The following is a 20,680-nucleotide window of genomic DNA, read 5'->3' as shown; positions in this document are numbered from 1 at the left end:
ACCACGTATCTTGATGATCAGGCTCTAATTCAACAAGATATCTTACTTTTTAGAAACTTGAGTCCGTCATAGAGAACTTGGACTCTTCCATTACAGCGATAAAAAGTGATTCAATCTGATATTAAATGAGGTACTTTCAGTGTATTACATTTTTGTGAAGAATCTTGATTCATATACATCAATAAGTGATACTTTTAACTTTCAGGAAATGATTAAAAACAAGCAATGTGGATATGATGTGAGAAAGAGAGATTATGTGAGTATACAATTTTCCTTCCACTTGTGTAATTGTTACCTATTATCACATAAGCTAAGTTATAAAAAGTAGAAACTAAACAAACTGAAGCCAGACATAATAGTATATGTATATAAAATAGTATTTGCTGATAATTTAATGTTTTGAATTACATTTCTCGGCTTAAATAGAGTATGTCTGTATTTGAACTTGTACGGTAACTTAATGTAACAATTTCTTAAGGATAACAAAAGAGTGGAGATACTTGGCTAAACTTACTCTAAATCCAAATTGTGATTTAACTATATTTCCAGAAAAATTATAAATTTTTACCTTTTTACTTATTCATTAGATCCATTTCTTATTAATAATTTCACATAATACAATTTTGATTACATTTGGTTTTTATCTTGGCTTCTCAAGAATACCAGAGAGAGAGGATTATTTGAAGATATAATTTAGTTCATTTTTTGTTTTGTTTTAACAGTGAATGAAATATTTTTCACAATTTTTTTTAAGTGCAATCTGATAACACATGTTGTCTCGTACGTCTTTCATAAAGAAATGCATAATTAAAGAATTTTTTAATATACATATTTATCTGTCTTTGTAACATCTCTGTAATTCTACACTAAATTTATTGCAGGCAATTTTTTAATTTGGAAATAAGATGTTTATGTTTAGCATACATGCTTTAATGAACTTCATTATGTTTAACAATCAAGCTTTTATTGTAAAAACTAAACATTTTCAAAAGCTACCTTGCAAACCATCAAACATTCAGATCAGTGTGTTACTTTATATACTCTTGTAATACTTCATGATATAAAGAAGTGATAAAGCCAATACGGATTATTATTAAAATAACATGCTTTTCAATATTATATACAGTGGTGGAAAAATCTATTGTATCACCTAATTTTTTTCACATACCTCTTTGGAATCATTTTGTGTTTTCAGACCATAATGTTTGTTGATGCAAATGTTTTGTGGATCATCCAGTACTGTCTAATTATTATATAATCAGACTTGTAAGCTGTCTAGGTATTCTGTCAGTTGTGTTTTGGTTAGAAATGGAGTTTTACTGAAAATTACATTAAAAGCCTATTTGCTTCAATTTGTTTGTAATGCCACCATGGGCAAGGTTATGAGTTAATCCTCCCAAAAAAAAACTGTTTATTTGAGCAAAGAAAGACTTTAGACAAGAGAGGCTGCTAGAAGAAATAAATTTAACCAATCTACTGTAAGCTGCTGGCTGCAAAGATACAGAGAGATTGCCTTTGTGAAGCAGTGGAAAGGAAGGAGTAACTTGAAGGAAAGCTTCCATAACAGTTAATGATTATGTTCCAAAACACATGAGCCTGCAGAATTGTTGAGTCTCATCCACTGAGCTCAAAAGCTTAGGAAAGAAACTTCAAGGGCATTCTTTTCACTCTATACATCATCTGATCTGGTCTGTGTTCAATCAGTTTCCCAGCAGAAGTGAATAAAGAAACCTCTCACCAACAATATAAGGAAAATGAGAACTGGGCCACGCAGCATGCTGACAGGATTGAAACAATGTGGAGTATGATCTTCTCAGGCAAATCAAAGTTTCACCTGCATGGGTCTGATGGGAAGCACTTTGTATAATGTTGGTGTGGGGAAGTTTCATCCAGCATGTTTGAATGCAACTGATAAGTATCCACAGGGTCGGGTGATAGGGGGATGCATCTCTAGTCAGGGTGTGAGATGCCTAAATTTTTTTGAAAGGCACTATCAGTGCTGACAGCTACATGGTGTTATCTGTAAAACTAAGTTACTTAGAGAACATTTTCTGTTTTCTAAGTATTTATTGATCATCTGCTGAAATACATTTTTCATGGTTGGTTTCTTAATAAAGAATCATGTATGCTGGATTCAGTGACATATGAGCCAGCCTACACCACACAATATCACCAACCATCTTACACTAGTTTTAACATTTCTGCATTGCGTAATCTCATAAAACATTACAGGAATCAATAAAAGTGTGAAAAACATTGGGTGGTGCAATATTATTTTTCCACCACTCTATATTGTTTTCTTTTAGTCTAAAAATAAAATATTCTGATTGAAAAACATAATGTTAACCATTATAGAATAATTGAAGTTTCTGTAAAATATTTTGTTTTATTCACATTTTGTTTTTATACTGAACATAGTTTAAAATTAATTTACAGTGATATAACTATTAATGCTTCAGTGTTTAATTATTTTTGAATGAATAAGTATGGAGGTGATGATGGTACAAGTCTGGTATGTCATTTAAAGCTCACAAATTCTTGCTTCTGTTTTATTTTTACACAGGCTGGTGACAAATCATCAGTTGTCTATGAAAAGGGTTGTTTAAGAGCTGGTGAGGAGTGGATAGAAGCTAACCTGGTACCAGTGGCAGGGGTAGCAGTGGGGGTTGCTGTTTTACAGGTATATCTTCTGATGATTTTAATATTTTTTTATTTCATTTTTAAATCATTTCTTAAGATTGTTTAACAAATCTTTCAAATAAGGGGTGATGAAAGATTGTAAGCAATAATTTTTTTTCTTGAAATATTCTCCACTTCTTTACAGATTGTACTGTTGGATCTAGAAATTTAAGAAACAGGTGAAGTTTCTGTTATAGTATTTATTATGGCTATACAGTAGGTAAGGATGGTAATTAGTAGTAAAGGATGACCACCACCATTATTAGATTAAATTAATTTAATTAGTGGCCCCATTGATATATTACATGCAGTTAATCAATTAATACACTGTTTCTCAAACTTTCTACAAAAGTTGGCAGTGAATATTAGCACATAGTTTCCTTCCCTCTCATCAACAGTTCAAGAAGAAAAAAAGGTTTTGGTAGGTGCTATTGTACAGTTGTCTTCCCTCTATTCAGTAGTTCAAAACTAACTCATTATGTAGCTTTGTACTTAACAAGAAATTAACATTATAGTAATAATTGGAAACCCAAATTTTCATTAATACTTCTAATCCATTCACCCTTATTCCCAAAAGTAACCATAAAGCAGTTATACTGCAACTTTTTAAAGTGTACAAATATCTTCACAAATTTTCCAAATTATCTCTAAATGTTAAAAGGCATTTACACACAAAGTATCAATTCTTTTTAATTTTATCTTTTTTAATTATTTGATCACATTTTATTTTCAAATATTGTTTAATTAACATGCAAAGTAATTTTTATTTCAAGATTAAAAATACTTTTATGCATCAGAAAACATTCAAATTTCATGTGCAAAATCTCCATAACCAATTAATATCTACCAGATAATTATCAAACTTTTTGTAGAGAAAAACTGTTTTATTTGTTCTTATTTTCACTATTATATCTTTGTATTGTTGGTTGATTCTACCAAACTCAATCATCATAAAAACAATAGGAAATAGATAAAAATTACACTTTTTGATTCTAAAATTATAAGACAAAACCATAAATGTTTATTTTAAACAGTTTAAACCTCTTAAAATTTTATATATATTAAAATTTATTATTTTTATTTTATTCATTTTTTAATGGTGTCTGACTAACATTACAGAAGTTTAATAATGCTGTGCATGTGCTCTAGTGTTACCATATCCAATAATGTAAAACTGGGATTTCAAAAGTGACCTGTCTTGGCTAAATTCCAGTGAACTACTATGTTGCAAAATAGTCACATATTGGTTATAAAATATGTTATACATTATTATTTAAAAATACATTCTTGAGTTTCAGTTTTTTTTCATAAAACATAGAACAGTAAATAAAGAAGTATAGAAAATAATTACCTTTTCTAGTTACAAACTTTGTATATGTTTGCTGCTTCCCATAGTTAAGCCTTATCAATTTTGCATTTTGAAAATATAAAACAAAATTATTTTTTATGTTTTACATATTCAAAAGAAAGAACAAATAATTGTTAAGTACTACACAATTCCACATTAATTTATTAGACTTAATAGCTAAGTTGTATGTGGGTCTAAAAAAATACAATTATTTAAACTCAATAATAGCTTACCTTACCACTTGGAAACTGCCATGAAAAGAAATGGTTTCCTACATAAATATTTTACAAAGGCTCAGAATGACATGGGAAACATTCTGAGTTTTCAGTTGGTTATTCACATGTCTTAGACATAAGTAGGTATACATAAGCATTTCTAAAAATGGAAAGAGATGGGAAGGACCACTGTGTTTAATTCAATAAATGTAGAAATATTTCAACAAATATAAAGGATAGGGGCTTCTTAATTTATATTCTTGATTGTCAATATCAGTAATTTGTGTTTCTAATTTTTAAGAAGCTGCAGATTTTGTATTTGGACATTATAAACATCTGATATTAACCAGTGCTGTATTCAACATTTCAAATGACACAGCCCGGCATGGCCAGGTGTGTTACGGTTCTCGATTCGTAATGTGATGGTCACAGGTTCAAATCCCCGTTGCACCAAACATGCTAGCCCTTTCAGCCATGGGAGTATTATAATGTGATGGTCAATCCCACTATTCATTGGTAAAAGAATAGCCCAAGAGCTGGAGGTGGGTTGTGATGACTAGCTGCCTTCCCTCTAGTCTTACACTGCTAAATCAGGGATGGCTAGTGAAGATAGCCCTCGTGTAGCTTTGCACGAAATTCAAAACTAAACAAATAATCCAAATGACACACAAAAATTGATATCTGGGATTTTCTTTTCATATTTATTGATGAATTAAGAAATTTAACTAATGTGTAATATTCAAACTTGGATTATAATGTACAATTTCATACCAAACTTATTAAAACACATTCATAAAATTGCAATTCAATAAAATTTTGAATGTAAGTGCAAGCATGACAACACAGTCTTTGACCTGTGAACACAGGAAGATCCATCTAATCTGTCTTGGTAGGATGAATTGATTATTCACATAACAGTCAATTTAACTATAATTTTGTTACACTAATTGATGTAATGAGTGCTCATAGGTAATTAAATTTCTCACTTCTAAAGGTCAGTAGGTTTTCCTTTAGTCTGTTGGGTATATATCTTGTATCCTGTTTAAATGGATTTCTTTCCATGGCCACATCCACATCTACTATATTTATTGTACTTGAAACACCTTTGCAGTTGCAAGAAATAGGAAGCAATAGGGTAAACTTCTGATATTTCCATAGTATTCTACAAAGAAAGGCAGTCAGTGTTTGATCATAAAATGAAAAATATTTATCAAAGGATAGGGAAACAATATTGAATAATTCCCTAGTGAAAACAATTACCAACATTTCATCTTAACAGAATGGAATATCTAACCCAAGGTTATCACTATAGCACATTTTGTAATAAACTGAAATATGTAAAAAATATCACATAATCCAGATTTATCATTAATCTTGACCTGGTTAAAGTCATAAATTTATTGTTATATACATTGAATGTGTGTGTGTGTGTGCACACCAATCTTTGAAAATTGAAATTATTTTTTGCCATTAGCATACATAGTTATATATTGTAAGAACATAAAGAGAAGTGATTATTTCTGTGGTGAAATTACAGATCTTTCTTTAATTATTAAATACTTTTTTGACATGTATAGATACTTGGGATTTGTTTTGCACAAAATCTTCGAGCGGACATTTTTGCCCAAAAAGCCAAGTGGCATTAACTCGATGCATCTGTGATAGTTTATCCAGAAAAGAAAACACTATCAAAACAATGGTCACCACATCTCTATTAGTATTAGTGCCGAAGCCATCAGTAACAAGTTTTGTATTTTATTTTTTGATTTTTTTTTATTAACAATTACATATAGGACTTGAAAATGTTGTGTAATTTTCTTTGAAATATTATTTTATCTGTGGTGTAAATTTTAGGGTATTTGTAAAATTATTATTTAGGTTTTAGAACTGTTTTATGTTCATAAGAAAATCAAGATTTAAATACTTTCTTGTTTTTTTCATTTCCATATATGGGTGAAACTCCTCTGTCTGTAGACTGAAATATATCAAAATGGCTTTTCCTAGGCATGATTTATATTTCATGTGACATAAACACATTTTGTATTTCATTGCCAATGCTTTTAAGTTTTGTTAGTCTAAACTTCCAACCATTTTAATTTTCACAAGAAAAAAATTATAACTGGTGAATTCAGCGATATGTTTTTTATAAGCACAACCAACTGGAACTAAATGAGCACATGTGTAAAAGGGTTCAGTATAAATGTTTAAAAAATTAAGTAGTTTTGTGTGATTTATCAGGATTTTTGAACTTTTTTTTTTCCCTACAAAGTCGAGTTAAAATCTGATTCTGAAAGTTACTGATAATGGCTCAGAGAATCTCAGAAAATTTGGTGACATGTACAACCCCACAGCTTTTGTTGACCTAGGCCTACAAACCTCCAGTCAATAGATATGTTTCAGTCAAAATTACCATTGGACACTTTCACCCATGTAAGTATATAAATTAGACTCCAGATTAATTTTGTACCTTTATTATTTTGATATATATTAGTTTTTACTTATTGATGTGATGTTAACATAAATTCTTAAGTACTATAAAGTAAGAACTTAAGAAGTTTGCTGTACATCATCAACTTAGCCACAGTCATCAGCTTATTTATAAGACTTAGGTTATGGAAAATATAGGGGTGTTTTAAAATTTTCATAATAGAAACCTCCTGTTTATCCAGAATCTTTATTAGAAGAAATGTTTATTTTTCATGTAGAGAATGTCATGCTGTATGTAAGTATGTATATTTTCCTTGAAGTACTATACAAAAAGCTACTTCATTGTAGTGAATAGAAAGTACTGCATCAGTGTGTGTGTGGTGTTCAGAGATTACTTTAATTTATCTTACTGGTTTTGTGACACACCTGTTCACTCCATGTTTTTTTGTGAGGACCATTTTCTACACTGATTTAATGTTGCAAATTGACATGGAAAGTTATTTGTGAAATTACTCAGAGTGACTGTTGTTTCACAAAACTGAAACTTTTTTGTAATTATTTGTTTGTTTGTTTTTTTACCAAAGTGTTTTTTATTATCAGACTACTTACATACATATCACTAATGTGTTCTAAAACCATATGTCAGTGTCATTTGTGTTAGCATTAAAAAAAAAACATTATTTAAACTCTGGGAAAGGGTAAATATATTTTTCTGATGAGGCTGGACTTTTTAATCATTCTAAATCAAAATGTTATATCACTTAAATCATTTCAAGTGTTTACCAAAGGGGGAATTTAAGATGCTATACTTAGATCAGTAGTAGTATGCATGATGTACCAATTATTTCTTTATTACTTTAATATCTTCTGTCTCAAGCTCAGTTTTTTGAGGTTTTTCTTTTGAAAATAACATTTATATGAAGAAATGAGTCATTTAATTAGATCTAGTCTTTTGAGTTTTCTACCATCTTTGAACAAAAACTAAAGCCAGTTGTTCCTTTATTTATGTATTTCATTGGGTGTGTTACTGAAGTGCTAGAACTCTTATTACAAATTGAAGTTATTTAAGATGTCTGTTCAAAAGTACATTTTTTTTATCATCAGTAGCATATGTAAGACTATGCAGTACATTTTTTAGTACTGAAAACATCTTGCAATTTGGGGCAACATTGTAAAATAATATTATTATACAGTGGAAGTAGCAAATACCTTTATTTCTGACAACTTTGTAAATTCCAGTTACTAATAAACCATACAACAGATCAAATTTATTTTACTTATTTGTAAGAGTGAAGCGTTTTACCACTTTTTTTTTTTTTAAGTTGAATGATTTAATACACTTTTTTGTCTTTTTAAAGATTTTATGGTGTAACAATAAATGGCCCAAATATGTATATTTTGGGCTTCTGTACAGTCATATTTACAGCAATCAAGGTAAAAATGTTGCATGTATAAATATTCATGAGTCCAACACACTCATTTAGAAAAAAGTTGAATTTACCCATCTTGGGTTCTTTTATAGGGGTCAGATCTCAGAAACAAAATTGTATTTTTTTTTTTTTGGGGGGGGGTCAATTCTTAGCCATAATTTCACTAATTTATAAAATTGTAAGATGTGCCCATTTTTGATCATTTGGATGGGGGTCAATCAGTTAAATAAGCCTATAATTTTGGGATTTTGGTCAATTATTTGTTTCAACTAATTTGTATGAAATTTGCTACAAAGATGTTTTTACAGGCAACATACACCTACAAACAAAAATGTTGGACTTACCCATTTAGTAATTGTAAGATGTCATAAAAAGCATAATTTTGGGATGTTTTGACAATTACCCCCATGATATTTTGACCAATTTTCATGGAATTTGTTACAAACATTTTTTACAGGTTTTGTACATATAAATACAAAAATGTGGGATATGCCCATTTTGGGGTCAAAGTCAAAAGGTTAAATCATAACTTTATGGGTTTGGATCATTTACACCTTTTTTCAACCAATTTGAAACTTGATACAAGGATAGTTTTCAATAAGCAGTGATATAGACAGTTTATTTTTCTTGTGTCAAAATTGGTTATGTTGAAATTGCATGGTAGAGATATGCACATTTGTCTTCTAGACCCATACGAAGACCAAAGTATACTAAAATATATTCAACAGTAATATCAGTCCTTTTTACAGTCTTTTCTTTTAGGAACTTTAGATCCATTCACATGTTTGGAAGGCTGTATCAAGCACTGGAAAAGTAGGGAATCAAACTGTTGAAGTGGACTCTACTCCTGCTGATTATCCACATATTGTTACTTTTCTACAATATACCAGTACTGTTTACTATTTTTAAAATGCAAGAGCTATTCTGCACAAACCTTGAAAATCCAAGTCTTTAATGATATCTGAAAGACTGACATTCATATCTTTATGAATGTATAAAAGAGGTACTTCATTTAATCTGAAATTAGCTATGCTGGACCTTTGACCATGTTTTAAGATGGTTTTGAGAGAGCTGAACAAGAGCCAATCATTAATGCAGCTAAAAGGCATAAAATTATGTAAATGTTGGAAAAATTCTTGACTGCATTCTTTAATGCAATTTTGAGAGATTTGAGCTTCTCAGTTTTTGTAATTTTATGAAGTCATTTCTTCCACAGCTGAACCTATAATTATTAATAGGTATGTGTAGATCACTAATCATCTTCCATTAAGAATAAAAGATGAGACTTAATCACAGTTTATTACACATACAATGTAAACATTTTTACATATATTAAGTTTAAATCAATACTTTTTGTTCTTTCAGGAAAACACATTTACAAGATTGTGTAGTTAACCTCTTGTGAAAATGATGTGGGTGACAGCAAATCATCAAACAGAACATTTCTAATATCATTGAGAGTTTCATTTGTAGAATTCTCTAAAGAATGTAGAACCAGATGTGCAGCTTTAGTGGCACCAATAAGTTCAGTAGAAAACTGTGTCAACAAATGACCAATGATTTAGTTCACAAAAGGTCAGAGATAATTGAGTTGAATGAGATGTAAAACAGAAAAAAAATGTATCAGTTAAATAACCAATAAAGGGCCCTTATACTCTACAGAGGAGGGCCCTACAAATCACAATCAAAACCCCTAATTTTGAATTCACTGTTATCTTTCACTGTTTTATTACTGCCATCAAATTTTGTGTTATTTTCCTCTTCTCCTGAAACTGATATTAGCAGACTGTATTAGTACATAGCTGGCAAGAAGCGTGTACCACACCAGCTGGCAGTCACATACACATTCGGATTATCTACAACACAGACATGCAAGCATGCACCATATACGACCACATCATATATATCTCTGTGGTATATGTTATAACTTTGAAGAATATAGTTCTGATTATTCCTTAGACCTAACCGACAATAATAGTAGGTTAGAGCAGATATAACCAAAAGCTGTTATTGTTGCATAGTTTTAGCAAACAAATAAAAAGCAAACATGAGTAGGGAGAGGAAGAGTTAAAAATACACAAATAACCAAATCATTATACCAAACTGGAGAAAATAGAATAACCAATATCAAATCATTATACCAAACTGGAGAAAATAGAATAATCAATATCAAATCATTATACCAAACTGGAGAAAATAGAATAACCAATATCAAATCATTATACCAAACTGGAGAAAATAGAATAACCAATATCAAATCATTATACCAAACTGGAGAAAATAGAATAACCAATATCAAATCATACCAAACTGGAGAAAATAGAATAACCAATATCAAATCATTATACCAAACTGGAGAAAATAGAATAACCAATACCAAATCATTATACCAAACTGGAGAAAACAGAATAACCAATATCAAATCATTATACCAAACTGGAGAAAATAGAATAACCAATATCAAATCATTATACCAAACTGGAGAAAACAGAATAACCAATACCAAATCATTATACCAAACTGGAGAAAACAGAATAACCAATATCAAATCATTATACCAAACTGGAGAAAACAGAATAATCAATATCAAATCATTATACCAAACTGGAGAAAACAGAATAACCAATATCAAATCATTATACCAAACTGGAGAAAATAGAATAACCAATATCAAATCATTATACCAAACTGGAGAAAACAGAATAACCAATATCAAATCATTATACCAAACTGGAGAAAACAGAATAATCAATATCAAATCATTATACCAAACTGGAGAAAACAGAATAACCAATACCAAACTGGAGAAAACATATACCAAACTGGAGAAAACAGAATAACCAAAACTAAATCATACCAAACTGGAGAAAACAGAATAACCAATACCAAATCATTATACCAAACTGGAGAAAACAGTAGATGGAAAATACACCTTCAATAATAATAAAAAAAAGTATCACATTGCTAAATTGAACTGCAGAACAAATTGCTTTTGTGGTTTTCAATGTTATGCAATGAATTATGGATCCACAGCACAACTGTTGATTATTCTATAATCTCTATGACTTCACAAGACTGCTATGTGTCAAAAGGTGGGAATTGTTGTCATGACAAATACATGTGACTGCTGCTATACATATTTCAAACAATTTCACAAGTTACCTCATCATTGATGTCAGATTAACTGACTGGTTAAACAGCCTAGTAACTATATAAACATCTCTGAAGATTTTAAATATCCATCAGTTTGCAAGGGAGTTTCTTGCAAAGATACCCCATCATTTAGAATTAAAACATAAAATGGATTACTTGTGGTCCTCTTAAGTAGGCTGTTTATGGAACTGTAACTGTGTATATGCCAATCTTTAAATAATACATAATGTACTTAGCTAAAAATTAAAAAAACTGATTGGGACCTCTTTTTTCTTTTTTTGATAGATTGGAAATCCTGTTGCTGTTTTTGAATAGTATATAATGTATATCACAGTTAAAAAAATTGATTGGGAGTCATTCTGTTGACCAACTGGAGTTGCTTTCATAGTGATGCTGTTTCACTCTTCCACCTAGGTCTAGGTGTCATTGCAGGAAAGAGGCCATTTATGCTCAGAAGGAACATTCCTACTTTTGACTTCAGCTCCTCTGTTCTTTTCCCTGCTCCTCCCTCTCTTTGTTGGGGGTTCTTCAGGTGATGTACCTGGCCTTGGTTCTTCAGGATTACTCTCATCTGATGAAGGTCCAGCTATATACTTACCTGTCTATAGGACAGAATTACAAAGAGCTGATTCAATATATTTTGGCCATTTATTTTTGCAACTGGCCTCTATCAGAAGTCTCAAAGGATTAAAATCAGATTTCAACTTCAAATGCCTCTTACAAGACCTCCTTCATCAAACAAAATTAAATGTTTAAGAGGAACTTTACTTTCTCTTGAGTGAGGCCTTTCTTTCTCAGTTCTTAAACTCTGTTTTTCAGATTCCATTTCTATAATAAAAAATGTCTATTTTTTCTGTTGCATATTATTCATATTGCAATTACTGTGTATTATAACATTTCAATTTTTTGTCATTAGATATTGGTACATATTTTATTTCTTTACATGTTCATATATTCTTGTCATAAAATAAGTAAGAACATTCAACATTTAAAAATGTACAATAATTTATTGTATAAATATAAACATATGTTCTCTTACTTGCTTAATAGATTAAGAAGCAGTAAATGTTATACTAAAGTAGAGAAACAGCTACATTAGATTTTGATCAACAACTATGTCCTAAAACAATTGAACACATTCTGTATGTATATTATAAATAATGATGACTTGCATCTAGGTAAGAGCCACTTATTACTCATGAATGAGTTCATTAACTCTTATGTAAGTTGAACTAACTTCACAAGAGAGTTGTATACTGTCAGAAAATAAAATGTGTATGTTCTTTTTAAAGTTTGCCACATGATGACCATAGGTAAACTTCACAAAATGTAGTGTTTAAAGAAAAGTAATTTTAAAATGTTTTGATTTATCCATAAATGTAAAAAGTTTCTAATGTCTGTTTGATAATATACAAGTTTTAAACTTCAATAGAATACGTGTAACTACATGCAGCATTTGTACTAGCAATGAAAATTTTTTCATGAATATAAGTGTTACATTCGTTTTTTTCTACTGTAACCTATGAAATATTTCTTTAGGGAATTTAATAGTTTCATGTTAAAACTATATTATGTGCTTTTAATCATGCTTAACTTTGGTAATCAATAATTTTAATAAAGAAATTATAGCTATGCATGAACATCTTTCTTAGGAAGATGAGAATTTGTATTTGCAGTAGTATTTGTCATCAGGTCTTTTGTAGTTAATGAATGACAAGTGTAAAAAAATTCAGGTGCAGCTAAGAAAAAAGTATAATAAATAGCTGTATGTCATTGTACTCAAATTTGTATCATTTCAAAATACAAAAATATAAGTAATTCCACAAGTAATAACAAAATTTACAGAATTTAAGAGAACATAGTATTTTGGTTTTGATGTTTTTGTTACAAGAGCTCAAACTATCAAGGCTAATTGCATCTACAATTAATTGAGATTATTATGATTTAGGATGTATTTTTGAGACCTTTGAATAGACTGAAGTAAAATATAATCAGATTAAATTATTATATTATTTTACATATAATATTACTTAAAGATATATGACTTTTATAATTTTGATGTTTTGAATTAAACATTTAAAATGAATTTCAAATATACTAACATGTGATAATGAAATTCACAAGCCTAGTCAGGTTTCTTTTTTGCAGTATAGTATTCAGTGTCATTAAACGAAACTGTTTACGTTGCTACCAAACTACAAAATTCTATTATGTAACATGAAGAATACTCACTTTGTAATGAGGGTTGTACTTATCACAGACTAAATGCTTCAGTATAGGAAAAATGTGATTGTATAGATAATATAACTGTTGTTTCCTTTGTAGTTGATTTGTGTCCAAACACTAACCTGGCTTCCATTTGTAGCCCCCTAGTGGCTCAGCATGTCTGTAGACTTAAATGCTAGAAACCAAGTTTCAGTGCCTGTGGTGAGCATAGCACAGATAGCCTATTGTGTAGCTTTGTGCTTTAATTACAAACAAACAAACAAACAAAAATGACTTCCCTTAGTAATTATGAAAGGCTAGTTCCAAATATTTCTAACATATAATAATCTAATTCCATATAATTACTGTGATTTTTTTCTTTGATCATATTTTTTTTGTTAAATTGTTTCTTAATATTATACTGGCTTTGTTTATTTGTTGAAATAAAAAGTATGTCTATGAAGAATTAACCTCTGAGGATACTTGTAATTCTTGTATTTTCCTCATGAACCTTGTTGCAATTAATAGCTGAGTGAACTTGCATGAATGTTTACCAAACCATAGCAAGATGAATACAAGTTTATCAGTACTTTTAAAATTTAAAGAAAATAGGTTTGATTTTTGCATTCTTCATTCATGGTTTACAATCCTGTATAATGTAATGACTATTCATTGGATATTACAAGTAATAAACATATCATAAAATTTCTTCTTAAAGCTCTCTAGCTGAGTATTTTTTTTAATTTTCAAGTATAGCACAAATTGTGGTTGTAGTTCCTCATGTCCAAGAGAAGTACAGAAATATGTAATTTTGTTGTCCCTGGCCTTGAAAGGCCCTTAAGTTGCCTTTTAGTACTTAAAAAGTAGTTGCAATGGATACAGATGAAGAAAAAGCTATATTTCTTTGCATTTCACTTACTGCAATTGAATTTTTATTGAAGCAGTGAGTAAACAAAAAATTTGTGTATTTTGAGAAACAGTAAATTAATTTGAAACATCAGTTTGCTACAATTTTTCAAATTTTAGTGAGATTCAACATTTTCATTTTCTATTCATATAAGATTTTCTTCTCCCAACAGGTGGTATTTGTTTAAGTTGAATATTTGTTTTTATTTAGAATGTATTTTATTTTTATGTACATAAAAGGTTTTTTGTAGATTTTTAATTTATATATATAGAATGCTGAGAAACTGTTTCTAAAGTCTGTTCGAGTCCTGGCGAATGTTTCATAGCTGACAATTGATAGTTTTCTTTAAATTGTACTTTCTAAGGATACTGTTCACTGCCTAGCTATGTCTCTCAAGCCCTTGACTATTGTTGTAATGCATTCTGTCATTAAACAGGTTCTTTTGTATTCTTCCTAAATATAATGCAAAATTCAGTTCACTTAATAATAACTAAGTTGTCTTCAACAATGTTCTATATGGGCTATGTTCACAGGTAGCCTAACTTGACAAAAAAACATTTCCACATAAATACTCAAAGAAATGTATCCCAACTGACAAATTATGGTCGAGTCTCATATTTTCAGAATTTCCTAGCTAATTGATTGATCGATATAAAATGATGCCTCACTTACTGATTTTCTGATTAAATAACAACTAACTCGATGAGTGAAAGGAATTTGTTTTCGCTTAATCACAAGTTAGCTTAGCATCGTGTAACAAAACTTTTAACTGAATCTGTTTGGAATTTTTACGCGCGCTTGTTGTTTGAATTATGCTCACGCGCCTTTATTGTATAATATACGGTATGAAAAGAGCATTATTTCGAAATGCCATCTTTCTTTAAAAATATAAAAAAAACATTACTATAAAAACTTGATCGCAGCAGTGAACGAAACGTTGTACCTTTTCTACAACTTATCTTACTTACTGTAAAAGCTGTAAATTGTGACAAAATAAACATTCATAATTGTTAACCTGTTATTTAATTTTGAACAATATGTAAGGAAAAACCGTTTCCTGAAGTATTATGCCTCAGTCAACAATTGCCAGTACAACAACAATAAATCAAGACGCCTTAGATACATACCAAAGAAAATTAGATTGCACATTGATAGAAACTTTGTTTTGATTACGGAGACAGAGAGTGGTGGGAATATTTCAAAATGAGACCTTATTTTATTTTATTGTGTATTTCTTGTATATTTGGTAACCTGAAGAACATTAGTAGAGTTCATTCTTTTATAGATAATTCCAATGAAGAAGACTAGGTTTCAAGGGCTCCATTCTTTAAAGTATTATACGAAAGAGACAATGATGAAAGTAAGTTTTAATGCGTAATCGTTTTCTCCTTGCTGGTACAGCGGTAAGTCTACGGATTTACAATGCTGAATTCAAGGGGTTCAGTTCCTCTCGGTGGACTCGGTAGATAACTCGATGCGGCTTTGTTATAAGAAAACAAACACACACAGCCATGTAATCTTACGCCTAAGTTATTTCTTAAGATTTGCAATTAATTGTATGCATACTTCTTAAAGTACGTGTCTAACATGTAATTTTCAGATTAATGCAATGTAGATTGTTTGACAATTTTTGATTAAAATTTAGAACATGGTTAATTTAAGGCTGAAAAAACTTGTGATCGAGATGACTGTCAGAAAATCAGACTTTTGGCTTATTGTTATTTAACCGATCACTGAAGGTATTCATACTTGCCTGTATAATTTAAAACGACGTTGTGACCGTCTGCTAGACCTGGGAAGTTCAAGTTCCATTTAAACTTCTTTAATCGTTGCTATACGTGTATAAGAACTTTCAAATAAAGCGTTAGAGCATAAAATTATGGAAATAATTAAACAGATGTCAAGTATAATAAAATGTTACAAAACTTGCGATATGTAAAGATATTTTTCTCTTTTTTTTTTTTTTTTTGACAATCTACCTTCATCATAAGGGAATCATTTCAAAATTTTTATTATATTCAAAATGCTTTTTTGAATTTCACGCAAAGCTAACGAGGGCTGTCTGCGCTAGCTGTCGTGTAAAACTAGAGAGAAGGCAACTATTCATCACCACCGCCAACTCTTCACCAACGAATAGTAGGATTGACCATCCAATATAACGCCCCCACGGCTGAAAGGGCGAACATGTTTGGTGTGATGAGGATTCGAACCAACGATCCTCAGATTACGAGTCGAATGCCTTAACCACCTGGGTAGGCCGGGCCACACTCAAAATTAATACTATGAATTGATTTAAATCTAATTTATCGATTACAGTAACTTACTATTTATCCTAATTTGGGCATTTATAAAAGACGAATTTATTATGAACTGTAAAAGAAAAATATTGTTATTGAATAATAGGTGTAACATTACGTTAAATTAGCATTGATAATAATTCTAACAACCTGCCCCCTAGTGGCACAGCGGAATGTCTGTGAACCAATGCTAGAAACCGAGTTTTGTTACTCGTGGAGGGCAAAGAACAGATAGTCGATTGTGTAGCTTTGTGCTTAACTATAAACAAATTTAACAACGTCATTCTACACTGTTTCTACACTTGTTTCCGATAAAAGTGCCACTAATGTTCATGTACTATTAATCCTGCTGAAACTGCTATGAACTGAAATAAAAAGGTTTTATTACCTTGAGGGTAAAGGTTGTTTTTTCTTACGTTATTTATAAGATCCGCAATCCCTCTAGTGTGCAATACAAATACTAAAAAAAAATAATCTTAATCCCGCTATTCGATCAAAGTAACCCGCGAGTTTTTGGCAGTAGGTTTGTTTGTTTTTTGAATTTAGCATAAGCTACACGAGGGCTATCTACGCTATCCATCCCTAATTTTGCAGTGTAAGACTAGAGGGAAGGCAGCTAGTCATCGCCAACTCTTGGGCTACTCTTTTACCAACGAATAGTGGGATTGACCGTGACTTTATAACACTCCCACCGCTGAAAGGGCGATCATGTTTGGAGTGACGGGGATTCGAACCCGCAACCCTCAGATTACGAGTCGAGTGCCTTAAGCACACAGCCGTCACAGTAGGGATTTTTGAATAGATGTCTTTTTTTTTTTTTTCAATCTATCACTTCAAAATTAGGACTGATTCACATAGATATATACACACAGTGGCCACTTTTACCTCCAGAACAGCCTGAATCTTTCGTGACATGGATTCAACAAGATGCTCGAAACATTTTGGGACTTTGGTCCATGCTGACTCGATAACATCAAGCACTTCATGCAGATTTGTCGGCCATACATTCATGTTGTGAACCTCCCGTTCCACCTCATCCCAAAGGTGCTCTATTGGATTGAGATCTGGGGACTGTGTAGACCATAGGAAAACACTGAAGTCGTTGTCATGTTTGTGGAACCAGGTTGAAATCATGCGTGCTTTGTGACCTGACGTATTATCCTGCTAGAAGTAGTAATTTGAAATGGAGGGATGCACATGATCAGCAACAATGCTCATGTACGCTGTGGCATTCAAATGATGCTCAATTGGTATTAAGGGGCTTAAATTTTGTTAAAAAAACATTTACCACACCAGTACATCACAAGCAGCCTGTACCGTTGGCACAAGGATGAATGGATTCATGCTCTTTAGGTCAAATTCTGACCCTACCATCTGCATGTCACAGCAGAATTCGAGATTCGTCACACCAGGCGACGATTTTCCAATCTTCAATTGTCCAGTTCTGGTGACCCCGAGTCCACTGTAGCCTCATCTTATTGTTCTTAGCTGATTGGGGGTGGAACCCAACATGGTCTGCTGCTGCTGTAGTCCATCCACTTCAAGGTTTGACGTGTTGTGCGCTCAGAGATGCCCTTCTGGACGTCACTGTTGTAAAGAGTGGTTATTTGAGTATTTGTAACCTTCCTGTCAGCGTGAACGAGCTGGTTATTCTCCTCTGATCTATCTCATTAACAAGGTGTTTTTGCCCACAGAACTTCCACTTACTGGATTTTTTGTTTTTCGCTCCATTCTCTATAAACTTTAGAGACTGTAGTGCATGAAAATCCCATGAGGTCAACAGTTTCTGAGATTCTGGAACCACCACATCTAGCACGGCCAAAATCGCTTAGATCACGCATCTTCCCCATTCTAATGTTTCGTCGAACACACTGCACAACAAAGATTTTGTTTCTTGAACACTGTTGGGTGTTCCTTACCGATTTTTGGCTGGTGATCATGAAAATCACATCCAAATTTGCTCATCACGTACCGTTTCATCGAAATCTTCTGTTTCGTCATGTTTTTTCTTATATTTGTGTCCAAAGTTTTTCGTTTCTGTAAGAGACCTATGAACAATGTTTTGTGCAGTCTAGGTATGTCCAAGCATGAAATCAGACCAGGTTGGAAACTGTTCTGTGGAAGTATGCAGTCCGGGCATGCCTGGGCAGGCCGGAGCCAGCTTCACACTGTCTCAGCAGGCTATAAAAGTGGCTTGCATACACAGATGCTGCTCATTGAATTAATATAGACCTTATAGTGTGTACATATTATTTCAGAATATAGCATTGCCTCAGTAGCACTGTAACAAGTAGGTTAGACGTTATAAACGTTTTACAGGACGATTGGTGTTGTCAGTCAATATGTCTCGTCAATGTCTTAACAGCCACGATACATTTTGCTATATTTGTGGAGAGTATATGCTTGTTTATCAGAGACGCTTAATGACTGCTCTTGTGAAGAAAGCATATCATCTTTTCTTCGGCTGTAAAATTCGCGATCAAGACCAAGAATGGGCACCTCACATTTGTTGTGAGACATGTGCTGTCTGTCTGAGAGCTTGGTTCAGAGGCACTCGAAAGACAATGCTGTTTGCTGTCCCGATGATATGGCGAGAACAGAAATACCATGTGATGGACTGTTACTTCTGTTTGACTAATGTGTCTGGTTTCTCATCCAAAAACAAGAAGTCAATTGAATACCCTAACCTGCATTCAGCAATGCTATCTGTGCCAATGACGACAATCTTCCAATTCCGAAACCACCAGAGAAATGAACCAGATGATGAAACTGCAATGCAGGGAACTGGCAGTGACATTGATCCGGATTTTGAGCCGTGTTCCTCAGGCAATCCACATCTCATAACAGAATTAAACGATCTTGTCAGAGATTTGGGTCTGTCAAAAGCAAAAGCTGAATTGCTGGGTTCGAGACTGCAGGAATGGTGTTTGCTGTCACTAAGTACGCAAATTTCTGTTTGTCGAAGCTGACAGGATGATATAACCAAATTCTTTGCACAAGTTGACAGTCTCTGTTTCTGTGTTGACATCGAAGGATTGTTCTCTGCTTCGGATTGCGACCATGACCCGCAAAGTGGCGTCTCTTCATTATCAATGTTAAGCCTCAAAGCTGTTTTGTTACACAATGACAACGTTCACCCTTCAATCCCTGTTGACTATGCAGTACGCATGAAAGAAACCTACGAGAACATGGAAATGTTGCTGAAGCACATCCAGTACGGCAAGTACAACTGAAATATCTGTGGAGATCTGAAAGTCGTTGCTCGGTTACTGGAACTACAGCTCGGCTATACAAAGTACTGTTGTTTCACCTGTGAATGGGACAGTCGTGCCAAAGAGTCACATTATTCTAGAGAGAGCTGACCATTCTGTAAAAAGTTAATTCCAGGACAGAAAAATGTGGCACATGAACCGCTTGTCGACACGGCAAAAAATGTTTTGCCTCCTCTTCACATAAAATTGGGACTTATGAAGAATTTCGTGAAAGCAATGAACAAAGAAGGCGAAGGTTTTCGTTATTTAAGACAAATGTTCCCAAGAATAACTGAGTATCAAAGAGAGCATTTTTGTTGGCCCTCAGATCAGACGTGTTACGAGTGTAAAGTGTTTCAAAGATCTGTTAGTTGAGCCGCAAAAGATTGCCTGGAAAGCCTTCAAAGACGTTGTTGACAATTTTCTTGGCAATTAAAAAACCCACATTACATTCAGCTAGTAGACAAACTTCTCAAAGCATAGAGAACAATGAAGTGTAACATGTCACTCAAGATTAATTTCCTCCAGTCACACTTGAACTTCTTTCCCGCAAATCTCAGTGTTGTCAGTAACGAAAGGTTTCACCAGAACATTGCTACAATGGACAAACGATATCAGGGCAACTAGAATCCGTCAATGCTTGCTGACTACTCTTGGACACTGCAATGTGATGCACCGGATATTGAATACAAACGAAAATCAGGAGCAAAACACTTTTATGTTGAACTTAATAGTGTATTAGAAACATAAACGCAATTAAATACATTA

At 32.3% G+C, this 20,680-nt stretch overlaps 1 protein-coding gene across 5 annotated transcripts in view; it reads left to right on the top strand.

Annotated features, from left to right (window-relative positions):
• Tsp26A (Tetraspanin 26A) overlaps positions 1–13,036 on the top strand; it is a 33,746-nt gene extending 20,710 nt beyond the window's left edge. The window contains exons 6-9 of one of the 5 annotated variants that reach the window (XR_013030971.1): positions 206–256; positions 2,564–2,680; positions 5,820–5,987; positions 11,538–13,036. Coding sequence is in view for 1 of the 5 variants with exons in the window: in XM_076512620.1 (XP_076368735.1) it covers positions 206–256; positions 2,564–2,680; positions 5,820–5,888 (237 nt within the window). In the remaining 4 variants the exon portion in view is untranslated. Of the gene's footprint in view, positions 1–205; positions 257–2,563; positions 2,681–5,819; positions 7,937–9,464; positions 10,859–11,537 lie in introns of those variants that run through there. The other 4 variants (XR_013030969.1, XR_013030970.1, XR_013030968.1 and 1 more) reach the window with 4 other exon arrangements.
• The last annotated feature ends 7,644 nt before the right edge of the window (positions 13,037–20,680 follow it).

Source organism: Tachypleus tridentatus, chromosome 7 (assembly GCF_004210375.1).
Source record: "Tachypleus tridentatus isolate NWPU-2018 chromosome 7, ASM421037v1, whole genome shotgun sequence".
Classification (NCBI taxonomy): domain Eukaryota; kingdom Metazoa; phylum Arthropoda; class Merostomata; order Xiphosura; family Limulidae; genus Tachypleus; species Tachypleus tridentatus.
Note: the sequence above shows the minus strand (reverse complement) of the source record. Positions and strands in the feature narration are given on the sequence as shown.